The 25,643-nt window shown below is 40.5% G+C and overlaps 1 protein-coding gene across 1 annotated transcript in view; it reads right to left on the bottom strand.

Moving 5' to 3' along the window:
* Nucleotides 1–25,643, bottom strand: part of ell2 (elongation factor for RNA polymerase II 2) — a 128,352-nt gene that overhangs the window by 62,993 nt on the left and 39,716 nt on the right. The window contains exons 3-4 of the mRNA XM_078214765.1: nt 13,471–13,592; nt 8,333–8,496 (exon numbers count right to left, since the gene is read on the bottom strand). Of these exons, the coding sequence (XP_078070891.1) occupies nt 8,333–8,496; nt 13,471–13,592 (286 nt within the window). The remainder of the gene's footprint in view (nt 1–8,332; nt 8,497–13,470; nt 13,593–25,643) is intronic.

The following is a 25,643-nucleotide window of genomic DNA, read 5'->3' as shown; positions in this document are numbered from 1 at the left end:
GGGGCAGGAGAAAGTGCATCATAAGCAGACAAAGAATGCTATTTGTGACTTGGATTAGAGCCATTTCAATACAGTGGCAGGGATGGAATCGACTGGGAACTGCGCACATATCCAGTCTCCATATTATAAAAACGGATATAGAGGCATGAGACAGGTGCAAAAATTTACAAAGTTTATACTGGAACAAGAGAGGCTCATTTTGCTTGGAAAGATGTAGAGACAGGGATTTAGAATATTTTTAAGGCAGTAACATATTGACTCTTGACTAAAAAGGGAGTTGAAGGAACAGGCAGGAAAGTGCAGTTAAGGCTCAGATTAACCATAATCTTATTGAATGGTGAGGGAGGCTGGAGGGGCCAAATAGCCTGCTCCTAATTCATTTGTTTGAATGAAAGGGAAAACTGAAGAGTAACCTGGTTGAGGTCTTTAAAATTATAAAGAGCTTCGCAGGGTAGACAAAACAATGTTTTCATTTGAGACAAAAATTAGGGGCCATAAATATTACTGTCCCTAACAAATTCCACACATCTTTAACCGCAGCGGTTAGAATAAGGAAGTTTGCTCCAACAATCAGTTACATAGTCATAACAGCAAAGGAGTAAGCCATTCAGTTCAAGTTCATGCTAACTCTGTAGAGCAATCTGGTCAGTCCCATTCCCTTGTTCAATCTCCATAGCTTTGCAAGTTTTTTTCCCTCCAAGTGCTCATTCAATTTCCTTTTCAAGTCATGGATAGTCTCCACTTCTGCCACCTTCATTGGCAGCAAGTTCCAGTTCATTACCATACACTAAAAAAAATCCTTCCTAACATCTCCCTGCATCCTTTGCCTAAAACCTTAAATCTATGTGTCCCCTAGTCCTTGTACCACCAGCTAATAGGAACAGCCTTTCTTTGCCTACCTTGTCTAAATCTTTCCCAATACTGTACCCCTTATCAGATTTCTCCTCCACCTCCCTTGCTCCAAGGAGAACAAACCCCAGCTTTTCCAAACCAACCATGTAGCTAAAATCTCTCATCCCTGGAACCATTCTGGTAAATCTTCCACACAATCTCTCAAGGCTGTTCACATCCTTCAGTGGAGGTGACTAGAATAGAAGCACTTAAGGGGAAACAATGTAAACACACAAGGAGGGAAAGAAAGAGAAGCATATGCTGCTTTTAGATCAGAGAAAAAATGGTGGGAAAAGACTGATGGAAAGTGTAAATATTGGCAGAGACAGGTAGGCTCAATGTTCTGTTTTGTGCTGCACATTCTATGCAATTCTATGATTGAACAGATTCAAGCATGGGAGTTGCAAGAAAGAGGAGCAGGGATTTGGATGGGGGGGGGGGGGCAACAAAACACCAAATGTGAGCTACATGGAGGATGTAATAAAAAAGTCAGTGTAATCAAATCAGATCCACCATATCTGACTGAAAGTAGGTTAACTGACAATTCTGCTCCTTAATTTTGCATAGGCATAAAGGCAAATTACATTTATGCACTGCCAAATTCCCAATATGGCAATTGTTCCCTGGCAACTTGGGTGAAGGCAAAAGCATAAAAGACTCATGTGTCGGAGGCTTTCAGAGCTGTCATTTGCAGATGCTGTTCCAAATTTTATGAATATGGTAAACTTTTCTTGCAGTCCACCTTGTGAAACAGATGTAAGAGATTGGACCCAGCGATATGACCTGGTGGGGGTCTTTAAAGTCCTGAGGTGATAACAAGCATGGATTGCACATTAAGCATCACTACACCTGTATCAGCCCATCACAAAACTCTCCTCATCTCCATCCTGCTTGCATGGTGTATACTCAAAAAAAGTATTCATCACTTTGCATCATGTAATCTACAAAGCCAGTTTCGGATCCATCTCGCCAAGTTTCCCTGAATTCCAGGTGCTTCAACCTTCTCAGTCTCCCATGTGGGACGTTGTCAAAGGCTTTGCTAAAATCCATATAAACTACATCAGTTGCACTTCCTTCATCCACACACATGATTATATTTTTAAAATACTATCAAATTTGTTGGGCATGACCTCCCTCTGCCAAAGCCATCGTCTATCTCTAATCCATGCCTTTCCAAGTGGCGATTAATTCTCTTCAGAATTTTCTCCAGTAAGATAGATGAAAGGAAGCCAGTAGCACCAAAATCTTGCTGCCATTTATGCCAGCTGACCCCTGGTGGGTTTCCTGATGGCGAGGGATACGTTCAGTGGGAAAACCCATTGACAACAATGGGACCATAAGATCGCACCACCAGCAAGTGGCATGCTGCTCCTGCGAAACATACATCAGAAGGGGAGGAAAATCCTGCCCTAGATGTAGTATACTTGGATTTCCAAAAGGCATTCAATAAGCCACACAAAAAGTTTAATATACAAGATTAGGACTCATGGAATTGGCAGTAATATACCAGCATTGATGGAGGATTAGTTAACAGTCAGGAAGCTAAGAGGATGAACAAATAAGGTATTTTCAAGTTGGCAGGCTGTGCTAGTGGAGTGCCACAAGAATCAGTACTGGGGCCTTGGTTATTTACAATCTATATTAATGACTCAAACAAAGAGAGAGAAGGTAGACTATCCAAGTTTGTCAGCGATACAAAACTAGGTGGGAATGTAAGCCGTGAGGAAGATAAAGAGGCTGCAAGGGCCAGCACAGTGGTTAGCACTGCTGCCTCAGTGTCAGGACCCAGGTTCGATTCCCAGCTTGGGTGACTGTGTGGAGTCTGCACGTTCTCCATGTGTCTGCGTGGGTTTCCTCCCACAGTCCAAAAATGTGGGGCTTAGATTGATTGGCCATTCTAAGTTGCCCATTAGTGTTAGGGGGATGTCAGGGAGCTTGGTAGGGTAAATATGTGGGGTTACGGGAATAGGGCCGGGGTGGGATTGTCGTCGGTGCAGGCTCGATGGGCAGAATGGCCTCCTTCTGCACTGTAGATATTCTATTCTATCTTGATATAGTGGGAAAATGGTGCTGTGGTGGTAATGTCACTGGACTAGTAATCCAGAAGTCCAGGCTAATGCTATGGTGATATGGGTTAAAATCCCAGCATGGCAGATGGTGCAATGCAAATTCAATTAACAAATCTAACATATAAAGCTAATTTCAGTAAGGAGGGGGTGGGAGGGCATGATATCTATCATCAATTATTGTAAAAACCTTTGGTTCACTAATGTCCTTTAAAGGCAGCAATATGATATTCTTACCTGGTCTGGTCTGTATCTGATCTGGCCTAGGTGACTCCAAACCCACAACAATATGATCGATTCTCAACTGCCCTCTGAAATGGCCCAGCAAACATATCATAGGGAAATTGCTGAAATCCATTATTATGGAAGTTAGAGCAGGATATTTAGCAAATCATATTTGGATCATCACGGTTTCGTGAAACAGAAATCATATTTAACTAATTTATTAGAGATCCCAGAGGAATTAACAAGCAAGATGGATAAAGGTGAACCTGGAGATGTGACGTACATGGATTGCCAAAAGGCATTTGGTAAGGTGGCAGTCTTGTGCTGCAGTGGGTAGCATCCCTCCCTCAGCCAGAAGTTCAAGTCTCAGCCCAGGACTCAACCAAGAAAGGTGTGTTCATAATGTGGCCAACAAATTGTGCAAATCCTCCTCACACACCAATGGCAGGTGGTAAGAGTGGACGAGACCCCTGCTCATCTGCAGAGTGGCGTCCCTCAAGCTACAAGCCTCTGCCAACAGGCTAGCAACCTGTTCCAGGAAAAACCTTGCTATGGGAACTGACCTCTGAAGTAGTCATATGGATTCTTAACCGTTAACTGTTTCTCTCCACAGATACAGCCAAATCTACTGAGTTTATCCAGCATTTTCTGCTTTTATTTCAGATTTCCAGCATCCGCAGCTTTTGCTTTTATCCTCCATTGCGTTGTGTGGCATTATTGCCTTCCTAACTGGGATACATTTCAAACAGTAATGACAACTCAAGACTGGACACTCATGGGGCAGTGTGTGCAATCAGCAGTAGCAGAATTGTATTCAACCACAATCTGTAACCTCATGGGTTGGCATTTCCAACTCTGCCATTACCATCAAAAAGCAGATCAGCACTTGTTTAACAAAGAGTGCAGAAGGGCAGGTCAGGTGCACCACCAGGCATAGCTAAAAGGTGTCAAATCTGGTGAAACGACAACACAGCACTACATGCATTCCAAACAGCAGAGCAGCATGCACTAACCAGAGCTAAACTATTCCACAACCAATGGATCATATCTAAGCTCTAAAGGACTGCCACATCCATTCATTAATAGTGGTGGACAATTAAACTAACTGGTGATGGAGACAAACAACTCCATCTTTCACGATGGGAGCGCCCAGTACATAAATGAAAAGGCTGCAGCATTTGTTACCGTCTTCAGCCACAAATGCTGAGCAGATGGTCCATCGTGGCTTCTTCCTGAGGTCCCTAGCATTACTGTTGCCAATCTTCAGCCAATTCGATTCAATCCACATATCAAGAAACAGGTGAAGGAACTGGATATTGCAAAGGCTATGGCCTTGACAATATTCCAGCAGCAGTGTTGAAGACTTGTGCTCCAGAAGAAGTTGCACCCCTAGCCAAGCTGTTCCAGTACAGCTACAATGCTGGCATCTATCCAACAATGTAGACAATTGCCTAGCTATGTCCTGTCCACAAAAACCAGAACAAATCCAACCTGGCCGACAGTCAAGATCATCAGCAAAGTGATGGGTCACTGACAATTCTATTAAGTAGCACCTACATAGCAATAACCTAGTCACTAATGTTCAGTTTGTAATCTGCCAGTGCCACACAGCTCCTGGCCTTGGTCTAAATATGAAAAAAAGTGAAATCAAGAGGTGAGTTGACTACCCTTGACACATTTGACCAATTATGGCATCAAGGAGGCCTAGCAAAACTGAAGAATAGGGATCAGGGGCAAAGTTCTCCATTGTTTTGGTGTCATACAGGAAGATAGTTGTGGCTGTTGGAAGTGAATAATCTCAGTCCCAGGACATTATTGCAGCGGTTCCTCAGGTAGTGTCCTAAGCCAAACCATCTTCAACTGCTTCATCAATGACTTTCCCTCCATTGTAAGGTCAGAAGTGGGGACGTGCACTGATAAATTCACAACGTTCAGTGCCAGTTATGACTCCTCAAATACTGAAGCAGTGTGTGTTCACATGCACCAAGAAGTGGACAACATTCTGGTTTGGATGGAAAAGTAACAAGTAACATTCATGCCACGCAAGTGCCAGGCAATGACCAACTCCAACATGACAGAATCTAACCATAGCCCCATAGCACTCAATTGCATCACTGAATCCCACACCAACATCCAGGGATTACTACTGACCAGAAACTTAACTGGCGTACCATATAACAAGGGAAGGCCTCATGTTATTATCGCTAGACTATTAATCCAGAAACTCTGCTAATGTTCTGGGGACCCAGGCACAAATCCCACCACAGCAGATGGCGGATTTGAATTCAATTTTTAAAAAATCTGAAGTTAAGAATCTACTGATAACCATGAGACCATTGTAGACTGTCAGAAAGACCCATCTGGTTCACGAATGTCCTTTAGGGAAGGAAATCTGCCATCCTTGTCTAGTTTGGCCTACAAGTGACTCCAGAGCCAAAGCAACTGCCCTCAGCCAACTAGGGATGGTCAATGAATGCTGGTCAGCCAGCTTTGCCCATGTCCCACGAATGAATAAAAATAAAATATAACTAATGTAGCTACAAGAGCAGGCAAGAGGCTGGGAATTCTGCAGCAACTAACACCTCTGAACTCCTGAAAACCTGTCTACCATTTGCAAGGCCCAAGTCAGGAGTGTGATGGAATATTCTCCATTGATGACTGCAGCTCCAACAACATGATCCAGGACAAAGCAGCCCATTTGACTGGCACACCATTCACCACCTTCAACATTCACTCCCTCCACCACCAATGCACAGTGACAGCAGTGTGTACCGTCGACAAGATGCACTGCTGTAACTCAAAGGTCCTTCGACAGCACCTTCCAAAGCCATAAGGGGGGGGGGGGGGGGAGGGGTAATGGACTTAGCAGAGAGCTCTGTAATGGAGCAGTCTGGCACCATGTCCCATGATGGAAGTGGGTGGCTGGTGCAGAGCAAGAGCAGTGTGGGAGAGAACAGCGCAAGACACGAGCTATAGAAATCAGATTTACAAGAGATTTTGCATTTTTAAAGTGCTTATGTCCTCAAAATAGCTGGGTGAGCTTCACAAGCTTTAATGTGGATTCAATCATAGCAGCGCCTCGCAATAAAATTCGAGTAAAATAGGAAGAATTCAACCACAGAACTAAATGAAGTTGGAAGATTTAGCCAAAAATAATTAATCCATTAAGATTTTTATCTGTTCCAGAAAATTTAATTGTGCTATCAATTTAACTATCAACAAGGGTTGATTTTCAGCATAACATAGCCTGAAGCCAATGAATCAAGCGCAACACCTCAAAGAATTGTTTTGTAACAGCTGCCATCTGTCTATTGAGATTGGATTTAAAGAGGACAGTCATGATGTGGAGATGCCGGCGTTGGACTGGGGTAAACACAGTAAGAAGTTTAACAACACCAGGTTAAAGTCCAACAGGTTTATTTGGTAGCAAAAGCCACACAAGCTTTCAGAGATCCAAGCCCCTTCTTCAGGTGAGAAGAAGGGGCTTGGAGCTCCGAAAGCTTGTGTGGCGTTTGCTACCAAATAAACCTGTTGGACTTTAACCTGGTGTTGTTAAACTTCTTACTGTGTTTAAAGAGCACTACAGACTTGCCCCAAGGCCCTGGGGTCAATGGGGAGAATGACAGCCACATTAATCTACATACCAAATGACTTATTTTGTATGCAAAATGTTCTGAAACATTCGGAGTTTCATTATGGTGCTACATAAATTGAACATCTCCCTTCTTTCTCCAAGCCAATAAAAATCAGCTCGGCAAAAGTTACATGATTCCAATTTATAAACATTATCAAATCCTAATTTTTGCTTACAAAGTGTAAAGATTTTCAAAACATATTGTCTGATAAATGCAATTTTAATTGGTCACTACAATTTTAAGCACTGCATACAGATGAAGGCTTTCATAGAATCATAGAACCCCTACAGTGCAGGAGGCCATTCGGCCCATTGAACCTGCATTGGCATCAATCCCACCCAGTCCCCCATCCCTGTAACCCCACGTATTTACCCTAGCCAGCCCCATGACACTAAGTGTCAATTTAGCATGACCAAGCAACCTAACCCACACATCTTTGGGCTGTGGGAGGAAACCAGAGCACCCAGAGGAAACCCCGCAGACACGAGGAGAACGTGCAAACTCCACACAGACAGCAACCCAAGGCCGGGATTGAACCCAGCTCCCTGGCGCTGTGAGGCAACAGGGTTAACGACTGTGCTGCCCGATATAGTATAATACAGTACAATTCTAGTAGCAAGACAAACACAGCTGAAAATAAATGCATGGATCTCCTGTAGGTTCCAATGGGAAACATAAATAGAAGAAATATACTTTCTCATGTCTCTCCTGATCTACATTAAGACAGCTTCCGGTGGTGCTTCACTGAATGTTCTGAACTAGTTTAGTATCATGGCAGTGTTTCTGATGAAAATAGGGTCATAATGTGCACAGCAATGGAATGGCCAGCTCAACATCAAATCCCCTGGTCCCCTCAGGATATGCAATATATCATAAGACTATGCTCCCAGACAGAGACAAGAGTAAATCAGCAAAATAAAAGAGTAAAACAGAGCATGTAAATCTCACTTCTATGAACTACACAATAACAATGTGCATTTATATAATGACTTTCACATAGTAACATGTACTAAGGCGCTTCTTAGGAGCTACAACATTTGACACTGCCACATGAGGTTTGGAACAAATCATCAAAAGCTTAGTCAAAGAGCCAAGTTTTAAAGGAAACCGATGAATATAAAAGTAATTAAGTAGCAATTCTCATCTGGTCAACCTGATCATTTTATTCTAGAACATCACCACTGACTGCAGCATTGACTTTGCAGGACACATATAATCTAGTTCTTGGGTTACAGCATTATGAAAAGAGGTGCTTTTGCTGTTGGAATATAAAATACCATCAGATGTTGCGAGGCATTTTTCCAGCCAGTTTGGAGATTCTTCAGCTTAGAAGGATAACACCCAGAAATAAACTTGTACGGCATGACTGACAAAGAAAATGACAACATATGCGCTTATACTTTTTCGCTGCCCTGAACGTGCATTAGAAATGTGGCATTGCTCATCAATTGTTTGAGTTCACATACTTCACTGAATTTTGCTTTTCTGTAGATTTACAAAACCACTTGCCCTCACCTACATATCGGCCACCAGGTTTAATAACTTTGGTACTTCGACTACGGGTTTCCTCTTCTGCTTGAGTCATGCGCTCTCGTGTTATCTGATAAGAATCATTCGTTGCACATATTGTAATTTTATCCTGTATACTTCCAAAGCAGTCCAGTTCTGAAACTCCATTGCTAAAGACAGAGAGAGATAGAGATAGAGAGTGGAGAAGTTAAGTTCCATCACCTTCATAACTAATAGAATTTTAGCTACATTTGAACAAATGTTTATTAAAAATAATTATATTGAATGGCATAGTATATATTGCTCTTATTTTATTTCCCAAATTTGGTATAATTACTTAATTATCCAAAATGATATTGTAGTTACTGTGCATTCAGAAACAGGTTATCTAACCAAATTTGTTTGAACCAATTAGCAACATGCTTTCACTTGTAACAATCCATACTGGAAGAGGGGCACCATTCAAGAAGGGAGGGAGAGAGAAAACCAGGAATGACAGGCCAGTTAACTGGACTTCAGTCGTCTGGAAAGTGCTAGAATCTATTATGAAGAAAGTCTTAATGTACTTAACATAATCAGACAAAATCATATTTTTGCGAAAAGTCCTCAAAATGTCTCTAATAAGTTTACTGACCAGTAGATGTAATATACTTGGATTTTCAAAACACCTTCAATAAAAAGGTACTGCTCAAAGAGTAACAAGATAAGGGGCTATGAAACTGGGGACAATGCATTAGCATGGATGGAGGATTGGTTAACAAGCAGGAAGAAAGGAGTAGAGATAAATGGAGCATTTTCAGGTAAGCAGGCTGTAACTAGTGGAATGCATCAAGGATCAGTGCTTGGGTCTCAACTATCTATAACATATTGAGGTCTTAGATAAAAGGAGAAAGCAATATATCTAAAGTTGTTGATGATATAAAGTTAAATGGGAATGCAAGCTGTGAGGAGGACACAAAGAAAATTGAGAGTCGGCAACAAGGTGGCAGATGGAAGAGTGAGGCTTTTCACTTTAGTCATAATAGAAGAAATTTTAAAATTTCTTTTTAAAAGTCATGAAACTTGCAAATGCAGATTTTCAATGGGACTTGGGTGCACATTTTACCCTTTCACAGGACGTGGGTGAGGTTAGCAGGGCCAGCATTTGGTGTCCATCCCTAACTGCCCTTGAACTAAGTGGCTTGCTAGGCCATTTCAGAGGGCAGTGGCATTAAGAAACATTACAGTGGATCTGGAGTCACATGTAGGTAAGTCCCAGGTAAGACTTGCAGATTCCCTTCCCCAAAGGAACTAGTGAACGAAATGAGTTTTAAGATAATTGATGATAGTTTCATGGTCACCATTACCAAGACTAGCCTTCAGTTTGTTTTAATTAACTGAATTTAAATACCACCAGCTGCCATGGTGGGATGAAACCTGTGCCCTCAGACCCTTACCGTGGGCCTCTAGATTACCAATTCAGTGACATTACCACTATGCCACCATCACATGTATAAGAACATAAAGTTAGCATGTAGGCGTAACAGGAAAACAAATGGAATGTTACAAGGAATTTGGAATACATGAATAAGAAAGTCTTTCTACATCGTACAAAGCTTTGATGGAATACAGTGGGCAGTTTTGGTCTCCATATTTAAGAAAGGATATACCTGCATTGGAGGCATTACAGTGAAGGTTCACTAGATTGGCCCCTGGAATAAAAGGGTTGCCCTATGATGAGAGGTTACCTAAAATGGGTCTATAGTGTCTCGAGTTGGAAGAATGAGGGGTGATCTCATTGAAATATACAAAATTCTGGAAGGACTCGAGTAGATACTGAGAAGTGATTTCCCTTGGTTGGGTAATCTAGAACACGGAGGGCACAGTCTCAGAATAAGGAGCCGATCTTTCAGGATTGAGGGGAGGAAAAATTTCTTTACTCAGGGTTGAGAATCTTTGGCATTCTCTACCCCAGAGGGTTATGGATGCTCTACTGTTGAATATATTTAAGGCCGAGACAGACAAATTTTTGGTCTCAGAGAATCAAGGGACTTGGGGAGCTAGCAGACAAGTGGAGTGAAGCCAAAGATCAATCATCATCATACAGAATGGTGGAGCAGGCTTGAACAGTTGTCTGATCTATTGCTCCTATTACTTGGTTAACATATAACACATAACCTGATTCATATGAAACAAAATGGTTTCAAACACTAGCAGATGAAAGATCATATTTGCAATTTTAGTTTTGCCATTTACTTCCTCAATTCTATGTAATTCTGTCAATTATCTTCAATTTCTCTTTCTCCTCCAGCTGGACTCTTTGGAGATCTGTATACTTACACCAGTCTGTTAGGGTATATTGTCCATTATTTATTGTTAATAAAGTCAATGAGCATAATCTGTGGGAACTTTTGCAAAAAATTGTCAACACAAGTTATAAACAGTAGCAAGTGGTTAAAAAAAACACAATTGCACAACTCAAAAATAAATGTATTTGGATTAAGCACCTTTAACAATTTTTAAAATACAATGACAAAAGTTTATTATACACTTCAATGTGAAATCCACCAGAAAATGGGACCTTAAAAATGCCTACTAGAAACAACATAGCATACTAATAGTCTTTTTCGGGCCATTGACTTCTTGTATCTCAAGGACATCCTGGTCACTTGAGGCTTCTAAGCAACATACATTTAAAATATCTACTTTTCGCTATTCTCCTATTTTGCTTACATCGCCTTGATACAATTTTCTAACTACTTCAGTAATTCCAAAAATTATTCCAACACATTTCCTAGTTCATTAATGCTAATTAAGTTTCTTGTTGTGAAATCACAAGGCTTTTGTGGCCATCAGTGGAGGATTCCAGTCCTGGAATACTATCCCCACTTTAGAACAAAGGCAGGTGAAACAATATTCCCTTTCTACCACAACTATATGTTTTGTGACAACAACTTATGGATGCTCTACTCCAGAGCATCCATAACCTTCTGGGGTAGAGAATTCCAAAGATTCTCAACCCTGAGTAAAGAAATTTTCCCTCCCCTCAATTCTGAATGATCAGCTCCTTATCCTGAGACTGTGCCCTCCGTGTTCTAGATTACTTAACCAAGGGAAATCACTTCTCAGTATCTACTCGAGTCCTCCCAGAATTTTGCATATTTCAATGAGATCACCTCTCATTCTTCCAACTCGAGACACTATAGACCCATTTTAGGTAACCTCTCATCATAGGGCAACCCTCTCATTCCAGGGGCCAATCTAGTGAACTTTCACTGTAATGCCTCCATATAAAAGGTGTTATATTAATATAGTACCTTTAACATAATACAATGACTCAAGAAGCTTCTCCAAAATATTGTCATACAAAATGTGACAGCCATAAAAAGCATGAAAACAGATGTCCAAAAGTTTGATCAAAGGTAGATATTAAGAAACATCTTAATGGAGAAAAGAAAGATTGAATGGCAGAGGAGTTTAGGGAGAGAATTCCATACCTTAGGCATGACCACTAATGGTGGAGCAATTACAATTGCTTGAGCAGCCCAAATTGTAAAAGCACAGTATATGAGTTGCAGGGCTTAGGAGGGGCTAGGTCATGAACAGATTTTAAAACAAGGATGAGAATTTTAAAACTGAGGTGTTGCTTGACTGCAAGCCAATGTATATCTGCAAGCACATTTGTGAATATGACTTGATGCGAGTAAGCACTTGGGACAGCAGAGTTTTGAATGTACTCAAGTTTCTGGTACAGCGTGGGAGGCTGGCCAGAAGAGCATTGATCTCAAGCTAACAAAACCACGCATAAGAGTTTTGATAGCAGATGAGCTGAGGCAGGGATGGAGTTGGGTGATGTAAATGAAGTGGAAAATAGATGGAAATTTACACCAAGAACAACAAGCAATGTTGCATTACAATGAATCTTCCAACTACCCCCTTTTCCATGGTGCACATACTTACATGCCCAGATCTTTCAGTCAGTGGTGAGGTGAAGATGTGCACCACTAACTATGATAAAAATCCCATCCTTACCTTTTTGCACTCTAGCTTCAGGGGCCTCCTGTCCCATCTGCTGTTTGCAACCATCAGCAAAAGCAACCATGAGGGGCACTGGTAAGATGCAGAAGCTCAGGCCATGCTCCTTTGATGTCAGCAGCACAAGTATTGTCAAGCAGAATGGTGTAAATTTCTGGACAACTTTAGGGAATCTAGCTTAAGTCTGTGACAGCAGGGTTTGGGTCACAGAGGTTCAGGCTGCATATGTCTGCCCTTTGGAAGTTTGGAGTTCGTTCACAAGTAACAGACTTGAGAGCACTAGGACTTCCTCTGGGTCCCGGTGCTCAACAGCTGCTATTTCATCAAGAAATCCAGCCCTTTGTCACCGAGTAAGAGGCATTAGTTCAGTTCCAATGTGTAAAGATTTTGAATAATATTGTCGATTCACATGTTCTGTGAAGTAGGCTTCATTGTCATTTTGTAGGAACCTCCAAAGTCAGCAAAGGAACCACCCAATCATATCATACTGGCTTAATTTCAAGCCAGTAGTCTAGAGATGAAATGTGTGCTAGCTAATCAACTGTGTCACTCTTGCCTTCCAAACTATTAATATTTCAGATACTAGTTTAAAGCATTATTTAAATGTACCAGTATTTGCAAATTTTTATTAAAATGTTTTATCAAATTAGAGTGGTTATTTCTTCCTCTTTCTTATACACATTTATTTGCAGTAGAAAAGTGATAAATCTGCATTTCAAATCATAAAATAAGATTGGACGGTCCAACTAACCATAAAATTCATAGCTTTTTGAAATCATGGAATAGGATTTGAGCCTAATAACACTTCAATCCCATATTTTATTTGCAGTAGTGATTTAGGTGACCAGACCCATTCACCGACACTTAGAACAAATTACAACTGCTTACCATGCACTCCCTTCGATCAAATTACTGTCAAACTAATCAGAATTGACTTCTTACATAAAAGAAACCAGAGTGCAAATAAATGATGATCTAACATTTAAATCAAGCAAGTTGGCTTGGGCATTCTTTGATCAAGTTAGTTTGCTGAATAAACATGAAGTACAATGTAAGTTTCCTAATACTAAACCTCCAATGAGTCTTCTCACTGGAGTCATTCACTATAAAGAAAAGCTGGTTTACAGTACCTGGAGACATATTGCTGGACACAGTCAAAACTTCCCTGAGGGTTATCTTTTCCAACATTGGATACATAAAAGTCAAAATTTCGCACTTCGTTGTGGGCATCTGTTCTTGGAATCTTTATTAACTATGGAGAAAGGAAAATAAAAGCTAGCATTTTTAAAAAATCAGATTGGAGGTAAGCTACCCTTGGATAAATTAATCAACATACCTTTTCGCATACCTTATTCGAGAATAATGCAACTAAAAAAAATACATCTAGCAATGTTCTCACACATGGAATGCAAGTAGAACTCGGCTAGCACAACTGGCCAAGTTAAATGTTCTAAGTTGCAACTTCCAAAATTCCCATTTTAGAATAAATGAAAATTTCAACTTAGAACACACTTGATGGCCAATCTTCAGACCTCAGTACCAAACATTTAATTGGCTTATGCCTTTATAATAATTTCAATAGATTGTAAAACAGAATAAAAAGGTCAGAAATAATCAGCATCAATTCATAAGGAAGCATTTATTTGTATGCACTGATCATGCTAAAGCTGTTGAAAGTGAAATGTTCCTTTACTCTGTAGAACCGTAGAATTTTAACATGTTCCAGTATTCTAACAGAACATGGCTGACCTATACCTCAGCTCCGTTTACTCACATCCTCAATGTCCCTTACTCCAACAGAAATTTATCAAGCTTGGTCTTGAAAATTTCAAATGAGCCTGCATCTACAGTTTAGAGAGTTTTCAGATTTCCACTACCCTTTGACTGAAATAAAATGCATCCAGATTTCACTCCCAAATAGCTTTGCTCCAATTTTAAATGTTCAGGATTTCCCCAGCAGAGCATATAATTTCTGTATCTGGCTTATCAAATTCCTTTAGCTTTTTGAAAGTATTATTAGACCAACACCCAAAGTTTTAAATTTGAAGGTAATCTAACCAAATTTATGCAACCCATTCATGTATTTTGAGTTCCCAAATCATTCTGGCGAATCGTTAATGAATATCCTCCAAACTCAATGGACCGTAACTTCCTATAGAGTTGCAACTGAGTTGGGGTGGGAGGAGGGGGAGAAAAAGAGGGGTGGAGGGTCCCTGGCAGGCAGATCAGTGCTATAGTTACCCAGAAATGCTTTCGTGTTTTTCATTCTTCTAACTATGATTGGGTGACCATTGCTGTAACATGGTCAGAACTATTTGAAGTCTGCGATTTAAATAGCATTGTCTGACAGTTCCTAGCGCAGGGCTCACCCAAAGTTTGACTTCCCAGGCAATTGCCATGCAATCTTACCTGGGAAAATCTGAATTTGGGGCAGGGTTAGATCCCCAGTAGATCTTTGGGGGTAGCCCCCAGTACGCTTTCCGAGAGCTCAGAAATTACAGCCCAACAATTTTCCTGAGTTTCAGTGAGCAAATGCATTATTCCTCCATGGGGTATAACAAAGGCTCAATATGACTGAAGCACCATTCCCAGCTCATTGAAATAAAAGTCAACATTGTATCAACCCTTCAGAATACTTTTTGTCCGTGCTTTTAATGATGCATACAAGGATAAATTTTGCTAACCTACAACTCCTAGTTTCTCGCCATTTTGAAAATATTCCGACTTCTCGGAACAGAAGGCCTGCCAACCCCCTACACCCCAGTCATTGAATTGCTAAGATCAGTTTCTGTCATCACTCCAGCATCAAAGCTGAAGTTACAAAATTTTATCATGTAACCACATACTGATTTGCACAATTAGATGAAGTTGCTTCGTCCATTCTACAAGTACAGAGGCTGTAAAATATCTGCAGCAGATATTCCTTGGAAGCAGGTTTTGAGAACTGCAAGAGTTTCATTCTGGATCACTATAACTCAAATTACATCCCTTAAATTAATTCCCAATAATAAATGTCTGATTTTGCTGTGCAATAACATCAGAATAACTAAACTGCCCAATACTTGCACTATTTTTCCAGGAATGCACTCTTGTGGCCAATGCATTTCAATAGTGTGCAGAAAATACCAGATTGTAAAGCGATGGCTCAAATCTTGTGTTTACTCACAGCTCACCTCAAAGAAAGCTGCAACATACATCCAGCAATTTTTGTGGCATGATTTCATCCTTCCCAATATTAATTTCATTCTGGTGCCAACCTTAGGGAATCTCCAACACTCAGTAACAGTGATGCCATCAAACAGGCTAAGCAACCAATCACAATGAAGAATTTTCAGACAGCAAACCAGAAAGGAAAAATTATCATTTTCTAGAAAGCGAAATAAAGACTGGGACATCGGGGGCAATTCTCCCATCCCAGTGCGCTACTCTTTTAGCCCAGTGGGGCAGGAGAATCTTGTGGCGGTCAATACACGGGATTCGCACATATATTCCCACCCTGATTCATATCTCCCAGCGCCGGATTTCCGGTGGCGTCACATCCGCTTCAGAAATCGGTGGGGAGCCGCACATACTATACAAATATTAATTTTGATGTAATTTCAATGCCATTCGCGGGCCCAGGACTGAAGTCTCCGGGCCTGCTAGCCTCTTGCCCCCCTTGCCAGGGGTACTTCACTCCAGTGAGGTTTACAGTAGCTCCCCTCTTTCGGGGGGGCTAGCGGCCTGATTCTGCTGGAGTTGGGGGGTGGGCTTCCCCCGGGTATCGGCACATGCGCAATGGCCCACTCAGCATGCTGATTTCAGCTTCTCCAGCGTGGATAGGCCCTGCCCACTGATTTATGATACACATGCTAGTGACCTCTGCAGTTTACAGAGTGTGGGAGATTCTTCTTTGAACTCCCACTGAAAAAAACCCAGCGTGAATTACTCCAGTTTTCATGCAAATGTGACACTTCGAATTTTTTGGGGAGAATTCCAGCCATCATGTCTGTTGGGAATACTCAGTAGGTCAGGCAGCATTGCAGACAGAGAAATTGGGTTAATGTTAAAAATTAAATATTATAAAAGACAAGCCTTAAAACTAAGTATTTTAAGTAGGAAGTAAAACAAAAAGTAAACAAGTTCACCCTAATTTAGGAGTATTTAATGGTTACATTACTGGGCTAGTAATCTAGAGGTCAGGAGCAATAACTAATCTAGAAAGTAAGATTTAAAATCTTCTTGTGGCAGTATGATAATTTGAATCCAGTATAAATTATGAGAACATTAAAGTCAACATCAGTAAAAGTGACCCGATTGCTGCTACAATCCAGGTGGTTTACTAATGTCCTTTCAGGGAGGACATCTGCTGTCCTACCCAGTCTTCTGCAAGTGACTGCTCGGCCCATACCTAACATAATGATTCTTAGCAGTCCTCTGAAGCGGCCCAGACACTCAATTGTATCGCACTCCAGCACTGTGCTTCCCAACCATTGCGGCTATTCATTCAAGAAGGTGGTCCGCTACCTTTTCAGGGCAACTATAGATGGGCAACAAATGTCAACCTTTCCAATGACACTCGGAAATCAAACGAAAAAAAACCTGCTAGCATCCTTCTAACTTGGGAGTACTTGGAATCTTCACAGCAGTATTTTCAAAGCAACAAGACCATGGAAGTATTTTCCTCTGGACAACTGAATTTTCCTGGTCCACTGGACAAGAATTCAAAACATTTATCAATGATTGCTTTCCATTTAATACTTGGTAAAAAAAAAAAAGTCTTGGAGCTTAGTTGTTTTTCTTTTTCTACAAAAAATGAAATATATTTTCATATTATTCCTGCTGTTAAAAGCCATTTGATATTTCCAAAAAATGAGCAGTGATAAACAGCGTGTAGATGATTGGTTGGTGAGTATCAAGGTCTTATTTTCCCCAAACTAGGGTGTGTTTTAAACCAGGACTGGGTCTTATTTTCCCCAATCTAGGGCCATGATTTAAACCAGGACTGGAAAGCTATCAAGTACTGTATTAAATATACAATAGCTAAACTAGTCAATTTAGCTACAAATAATAGTTGAATAAAGGCCAATTAAAATAAACAAATATTTGTTTAAGATATGGTAGAACAGCTTGTGTCTGGACTGAAGAAAGTGGGAGTTTGTGGAAGGTGAAACTGTACCATCTGCAGGAGATGTCTCTATTCCAAAGCTCTCCAGCTCAGTCAGAGTTGGAGATGCTTTAATTCACAGTGGAGGGGACGGGTTTCAGGACAGTTTCATCAAGAATACTGTAAGAACCCAGAGGAAAACACAGGTTCTGGAAAGGAAGGGCGTGACTGCTACTGGTTATGTGAGACATTGAGGAGGTGGTCCTGTCCAACAGGTACAAAATATTCTCTCTACTGTTGACAAGATAGCAGAAAGGACAGTCCCGAAGGCAGACCAAGGCACCATGGCTCAGAAGCCTAAGAGGGTGGGAGTTAGGGAGAGAAGAGTCCTGCAGGCAGAGTAGTTAGAGATAGGCTCTAAATTCAAAAGCAGGACCTCCAGAGTAATCATCTCTGGTTTATTGCTTGAGCTATATGCAAACTGGCATAGTAGTCTATTATCAGGAAAATTACATGTGACGAAAGGACTGATGTGGGAAAGAGGGGTTCCTTTTTGTGGGACACTAGCACCAGCTCAAAGGTGGGTTCTATCTCAGGATAAGATTCATTTCTCAGTGAGAAAATTAAATCAGGATGTGGCAAAGGATCAAGAAATATAAGCAATCTAACTGTAACCCAAATAGGAAAAGAATGAAATAAGGTGGGATGGCAAAAGAGTAAATTAAGTTTATAGAACAGGAGCCTAAAGGGATGGTTAAACAAAGTGGCAGATGATGATTAAAATGAGTTAAACTGTCTGTACAACAATGCATAAAGTCCATAATAAGCCAGAAGAGCCGGAGGCAATCATGCATTGGGAGGAAGCAGACATAAAGGGATTACTTATAGAGAGGTGATCATACTGCAAGCGAAGGCTTCATACGCAGGAAGGGAATGGGTGATCAACAGACAGAGCACGAGGACTAGTCAGGCTGTGTAGGAATCTCCTGTGGCCATTCCCTTACAAAATAGACACACTGCTTTAGACAATGTTGGGAGCAATGGTCTCTCAGGGAAAAGCTGCAGCAATCAAATCTTTTGCACCACAGTTGGCTTTGTTGCACGGAGGGGAGTACACAGCAGTTATAATTATAGGAGATTCAATTATAAGTGAAAGAAACAGGCATTTCTGTGGCTGCAACCAAGATTCATGGATAGCATGTTGCCTCCTTGATGCTAGGGTCAAGGATGTCTGAGCAGCTATAGGACATTCTGGAGGAGGGTGAACAGTCTGTACTGGTGGTACACATTGGTATAAACGAAAGGGATGAGGTCCTAAAAGCAGAATATAGGGAGTTAAGAAATTGAAAAGTAGGACCTCATAGGTCGCAGTCTCAGGATTACTACCAGTGCCATGTGCTGGTCAGAGCATAAATAGCAGGATGCATCAGATGAAGACGTGGCTGAAGAGATGTAGTAAAGAGAAGGGTTTCAGATTCCTGGGACTACGACTGGCTTTGTGGGAGGTGGGACTGGTGCACCTGGGCAGGACCGAGATTGATTTTCCAGAGGGAGTATTTGCTAAAGTGGTGGTGGTTCTGGGGGGGGGGGAGAACCAAAATGGGAACTTATGCAGGGAGCCAGAGAGGGGGGAAAAACAAGGATGAGAACAAAAGCAAAAGAAGAAAAAGGTGATAGGCAGAGAAATCCAGGGCCAGAATTAAACATGGCCACAGTGAAAAACAAGGGGAATAAGGGCAGTGAATATTAAAAAGATAAGCCTCAAGGCTTTGTGCCTCAGTGCATGGAGCATTCACAATAATGGAGCATTCTTTCTGGTTGTATCACAGCTTGGTATGGCTCCTGCTCTGCCCAAGACTGCAAGAAACTACAAAAGATCGTGAATACTGCTCAATCCATCATGCAAACTAGCCTCCCATCCATTGACTCTGTCTACATTTGCCGCTGCCTCGGCAAAGCAGCCAGCATAATTAAGGACCCCACACACCCCGGTCATTCTCTCTTCCACCTTCTTCCGTCGGGAAAAAGATATAAAAGTCTGAGGTCATGTACCAACCGACTCAAGAACAGCTTCTATCAGACTTCTGAACGGACTTACCTTGCATTAAGTTGATCTTTCTCCACACTCTAGCTATGACTGTAACACCACATTCTGCACTCTCTCCTTTCCTTCTCTATGAATGGCATGCTTTGTTTGTATAGCGCAAGAAACAATACTTTTCACTGTGCTAATACATGCAATAAATCAAATCAATAAAGTGGATGAATTAATTGTGCAAATAGATGTAAACTAGTATGGTACAGTTGGGATTACGGAGACATTGCTGCAGGGTGATTAAGGATGGGAACTGAACATCCAGGGTTATTCAGGAAGGGTTGACAAAAAGGAAAAGGCTGGCAAGTGGAGCTGGCAAGAGGGGAAATTGATGCAATACTGAGAAAGGTTATCAGTCTGACAATGTGGAGAGTTGAGAAATACCAAGGGGCAAAATACATTAGTGAGGGCTGTATATAGACCCCCAAACTGTAGTGCTGATGTTGGAATGGCATTAAACAGGAAATTCGAGACACATGCAAATAAAGAAATATCTGTAATTTTGGGTGACTTTAACCTGCGTATAGACTGGGCAAATTACATTAGTAATAATACCAGAGAGAGGAATTCCTGCAGTGGATACACAATTGTGGGGGGATTCTAGAACCAGGGTTCACAGTCTGAGGATATTGAGTAGGCCATTTAGGACTGAGAGGAGGGCAAAGTGCTTAGCCTGTGGAATTCTCTACCACAGAAAGCAGTTGAGGCCAACACTTTGTACATTTTCAAGAAGGAACTTGATATAGCTCTTGGGGCTAAAGCAATCAAAGGATGGGGGAAAAATGCGAACAGGTTACTGAATTGGATGATCAGCCATGATCATACTGAATGGCAGAGCAGACTCGAAGGGCCAAATGGCCTACTTCTGCTTCCATTTTCTATGTTTGAGAAATGGCTACAGAAAAATCAGGACTGTAAATTAAACATTGCAATGTACAACATATTTTAGAAAAGAAAGAGGGTTAACAGGAGATGGAACTTGCACTTTTTAGGGACAATGACGTCAGTAGGAAAAAGGGATGTAGCTTTCAGCAAGACAAAAATAAAGATAAAGGATCAAGCACATTAATAAGTAGTTTATAGATCACTTCAGAATCGTAGATGGTGGAGGAAGATGTTATATTCAAAAGGGTTGCAAGTAGCTTTAAGAGCTGATCACATGATTTGATGTAATTTGGCATTGCCACAGGCTGCTGTTTTACTTGGTTTTGGAATCAGCAGTGCAGAAAGTAGCTCTTTCAATAATGTGTTAGTAAACCACTTTTTGTCTTGTTCAAAAACCCACAACCCTAACACAGTTATGGCAGTACAGGAAGGAAGACTGTTAAGCTGACATTTGAAGGAGTGCAGGAACTTACAGAAAAATTTGGATATATAGTATAAAAGGAAATATAGCAACATGGATTAAAAAAATTGATAGAGAAAAGAAATATGTTGCTCTGCATGAGTAAGTTGTAATTTTGAACTAGTCAAGATCAGTGCAGTGTACATTTTTGAATTCAAAAATAGTAACAGAACACAAAAGTAAATATATGATTTGTATGAAGCATTAGTTAGGCCACAGTTGGAATACCCATTGTAGAAAGGGCATTGAAGTTTATACAGATTCACCTGGATATCAGATATAAGCAACTCTAGTTGTATGGAGAGACTGAAGATGCTTATATTATTTTCAGTGAAGCAGAAAATATCAATAAGGAATTTGATACAGGTATTTAAGATATAAAACTCTTTCCTGTCAAAATCCATTTCCTCTAGTTGGAGCATTAGTGCTCAGCTTAAAATGGCCATCAAGACAATGAGGAAATATTAGGAGAAATTACTTCAATGAATGAGCATGGAATGCTTAGTCATGGGGAAGCAAAGATCAGTGCATCTTTGTAAAAAAGGATAAATATTTAAACGGAACGAATAGACAAGATAGAATTAATTCTGAAATGTTTTATCAGTTTTATCAAACAGTGCACTGAATAGTTGCTATAAATGTGCATAGTTCAAAAAGCAGTCCAGTGACAATCTTTTACTTTAATATCATACTTCCCCATGAGGAAATAAGACTTCCTCTTGGCATTCTCCCTTAATAGTTTGGCCTAGATTGACAAACCTGCGTGAGAAACAGATCTTATTACCCATCAGCCCAAAATGCAGGATGGTTCAATAAACATCAACTCCTAAGCTAGTCACAAATCACAGTACAATGCATTACAAGCATGCATCAGAACAAAAAAGTAGTTGATTTGAAGATGCACTACATACTTTTAATTACTTATTGTGGAAACATTAACCTGTTCTTTTCTACCCACCTCAGTAATGAGGTTCACTACCCTACAAAAATTAAGACTTAAAAGTGCATGAATGCTGAATATATACCAAATATTTGAGATCCATTTACAGTCTTCCCACAGGCAGAGGCAATGATGCACCATTAATCTTTGTTTTGTGTATGTAGTACTGGAACAAAGGCTTGTTGTTCTCTTGATGTGACTTTATTATTCCAGGTAGACTTTTTATACCTGTTAATCTACTCAAAAACTGAGTGAATTTAAATCATATTTTCTACATCATATGGACATTTATCTAATAGAAATCAATGACCAGTCACAGGTTTGGCTACATGGACAGATTTAGCCACATGCACTCATTTCAGTAGACTCTTAAAAATACCCAATACAGGTAAACGTACTGCATGGGTAGATTTATCTAAACATCTGCAACTAGTTTGACACTTTTGCAGCCATCCAAGTTTCGACTTCACTCACCATACATCTTCAAGCAACTTTCTATCTTTTTGTAAGGTAGTTGTGACCAGCACTATGACTTGGGAGTGATTATGGAGAATGTTGACTCAAGATGTGCTGAACCCGCCCTTGCTCTCTGTTCAGAGTGCGGTTGTGCTGCTTACTCAGCCATGACATGCTCCACCTTGGAGCTGCTCAGTTTTTGCTACACTTGCTTTCTACTGCAGAATTTATTCTGATTGGTGAGCTGACCATGATGGCTGCATCTCTCTCCATATCTCTTTGCTGACATTTCCATGATGCTCAAGTCCAGTGTTTTCACAACGTACACCATTTTAGCGAATAAGCAATAGGTAGTAATCAAGGAAGTAAAATTCTGCTTTTGTCTTACCATTTTACCTAGTGTGACTCAAAAACGTTTAAAAGTCCATACTCACATCATGGAAATGGGCAGCGAGATTGTATGCCCTGTGATTCTTACCCACTTTTCTTTTTAAAAAATAGCCACATTTAGATTCTCAATTAGTCAGATACGGCTAGTCTTTAAAGTATTGGACAACGTTAAAATAAAGAAACCGATTGTGCAAGGTTCAGTGATTTACTGAAGTCCTCATTTAAATGAAGTTGCATTCCTGAAAATCGCAACTTTATGTGGAACAATAAGTGAATTGTGGGTTCTCAAAGAAATCAATTTAAAGTTGGAGTTAGGTTCCTTCAGACATTTCTTGCCCAGTAAAAACAATATACAAGTTGAAATAGTGCATCATACATGTGCAGCACTTTGCATTCCTAAGTTGAATGACTTGCAAAACAAAGGACAAGGAAAGAAATTTTACCATGCAGTCGCAAATATCTGACATCAAAATGGCTTCTGTGCCTAACCCAATAAGAAGTTCCACTGCAGGCACTGGAGGGACTCCAAAACTGATATCAGCTTGCAGAGTGAAAAAAGGCATCTTTTCTTACAGAACCGAGCAACAGTACCTTCCATGAAAAATAAAAACTGTTGGTTTGAATATTCTTTCAGAACTTTGCTTCAGCTTCGTTTATAAAAAATAGCGAAGTCCCATCGGATGCAGACAAACCCCTCACTTGCTTCAGAATGATACCAATCAGGTCACGGACAACAGTCAACAAGATGTCTTGTGGGTTGTACTTAGAACCCTAATAGGCTGCATATTGATCATCACTGGAGCAGGGCAACTTAAAACGAGGACATGCTGTAAATGCTTAACTTTAACTCAAATGGCATCAAAAAATTCTAAGTACATTGTGAAGTTGCTCCAACTCAAAGGGTTTGGTGCAACCGTCCTGAATGTCAAAATGGTTGGTGTGGACTGTAGAAGTGCAACATAGTAGAAAGAAGAGCTATTTACTCATTGCCTATGAGGCAGAGAAATTACACCATATTTGACATGGATTAAATGCTTGCATGGCTCAGAGAAACAAAGCTTGCAAGTTTCTCAGTTGCTATGGATACTTGGTAAACAGCACCCCCAATCCAGAGAGGCAATTTCTTTCTCTGGCTACCATCTCCCATTTTTAGGTGAGGAAATGCCTTATTCAGAACTATCCTGGTTTGGAATTAGAAAGTGTTCATGGTTGGAGTGTCTTTTTGCATTTTTATCGTATGAAGTTATTTGGGTCTCAATAAGTGTCCTTTTTTGCAGGTGTTTTGAGAGTGTAAGTTCACACAAATTTCCCTGTATTTACAGACAGTCATGAGACTTTTGTGAAAATGAAACAAGGAGACACTGATGAAAGTCACTTGTGATTGCATAGCATACCCAATGTATAAGTAAATAACCCTGTGCCTTAATGTTCAAAAGATTAAGGAACTTTTGAGAATATTCCAAAAAAATTTAAATTGCTAAATAACTGCAATGTTCAGTTAGAAATTATACCTTGCTCAACCTGGAGTACTTAAAAAATCTGCTGGGAGGTTTCAGTTTTTAAAGAAATTTGACAAATTTCTAGACAATTGAGAAGGACAGAGCCATGTCACAAAAACAACTTTGGTTTACTGAATCAAGTAAGTTTTAAGCACAGCCTTAAAATACTGCTCTGCTAATTTTAGTAAGGAAAAGCCCCTGCAATTATAAAAGTGAAGACCCTAAGTAAGCCGATTCCTGACTACACAAGGCAGCAGCTGCAGGAGGTAGCTTCAGAACATACCTAAAGTCATGTTCAAGTTCCCAACATCTGGGAACTGCTTGCGTTTAATTTTAATGTAAGCAGAGAAACAACAGTTCTTGCCAACTCTCTGCCAATATTCAAATTTATCACTTGCTGAGGGGCCAGTGAATGCAGCTTTGTGCATGCATAAATATAAGCACACATCTCTGCTGTCTGTTTAGAAAATTGCAAAGGGCTCAGCTGACTAGTTTAGGTCTACCAATTCTGCATCATATTTCTGTGTGTGTGTGTGTGTGTGTGTATATGTGTGTGTGTCTGGGTGAAACAATTTGAGAATCAGTAGTATTAGGAGAAAGAAGGTCCACAAAGGATTAGGAAAGAGGTAGCACCAGAGCAGTGGTGGGCCACATGTGGCCCATTAGAGTTGAGTACAGCCCACAAAACATCTTGTTGACTGTCATCATGCACAGAGTTGCCACCTGAAGGGGATTTCTAACCAACTTCATAAGCAGAATGCAGTCTTTAAGAGAACAGGGGACCAAAGAGTTAAATGATTATCAGACAAGCTAACACGAACAGTTTACACATGTGAATGCAGTAAGTGAATCAAAACAAGTAGTTATGATTTTAAAACATACATGCTGATATTTTAAATGTATCGTTCACTCGAGCCAAGCAAAGTTACCGAAAGGCATGGTAGTAAATGTCATTAGCTTAAACCCAGAGGTCTGGGAACCAGCTAGTCAGCAGTAGTCATATCAGGAGGATTCGTATGAAGGGACTTACTTTGCAACATGAATAGGTAAATTCACTGCCCAGACACAAGGATAGATACGCCCCTGGACGCAGGAACACGTCTATTCAACTTGGCAGTGAGCCGGTGGGAATGTTCACTTTGACCTTACAGTAACATCTGCTGTTACCAGGCAACAGGGACATAGAGCCAAGAAGGGAGGCCATGTCCAAACTTGCTGGATGAAAAAAAATCACCATGCTATTAAGTATCATGTGGTTGGCTGAGGTACTTGGCAGATTTGCATTGCTGTATGACTACTAAATGAAATTGATTTTAAGGTAATGAAAGGCGGAATTATTGATTAGGAAAAACTATAGTTGATTTGTATTTGACCATGTACGTCAGATCTTTCGGAGTGGTTCTGTACTCTGTTCCCAGAGCTATCCAACCCTTTGAAAGTCTCCAGCTGGCTATATGTTTGGTTCTATGTAAAATAAATTTGCTATGTCTTT

This window comes from Mustelus asterias, chromosome 6 (assembly GCF_964213995.1).
Source record: "Mustelus asterias chromosome 6, sMusAst1.hap1.1, whole genome shotgun sequence".
Taxonomy (NCBI): domain Eukaryota; kingdom Metazoa; phylum Chordata; class Chondrichthyes; order Carcharhiniformes; family Triakidae; genus Mustelus; species Mustelus asterias.
Note: the sequence above shows the minus strand (reverse complement) of the source record. Positions and strands in the feature narration are given on the sequence as shown.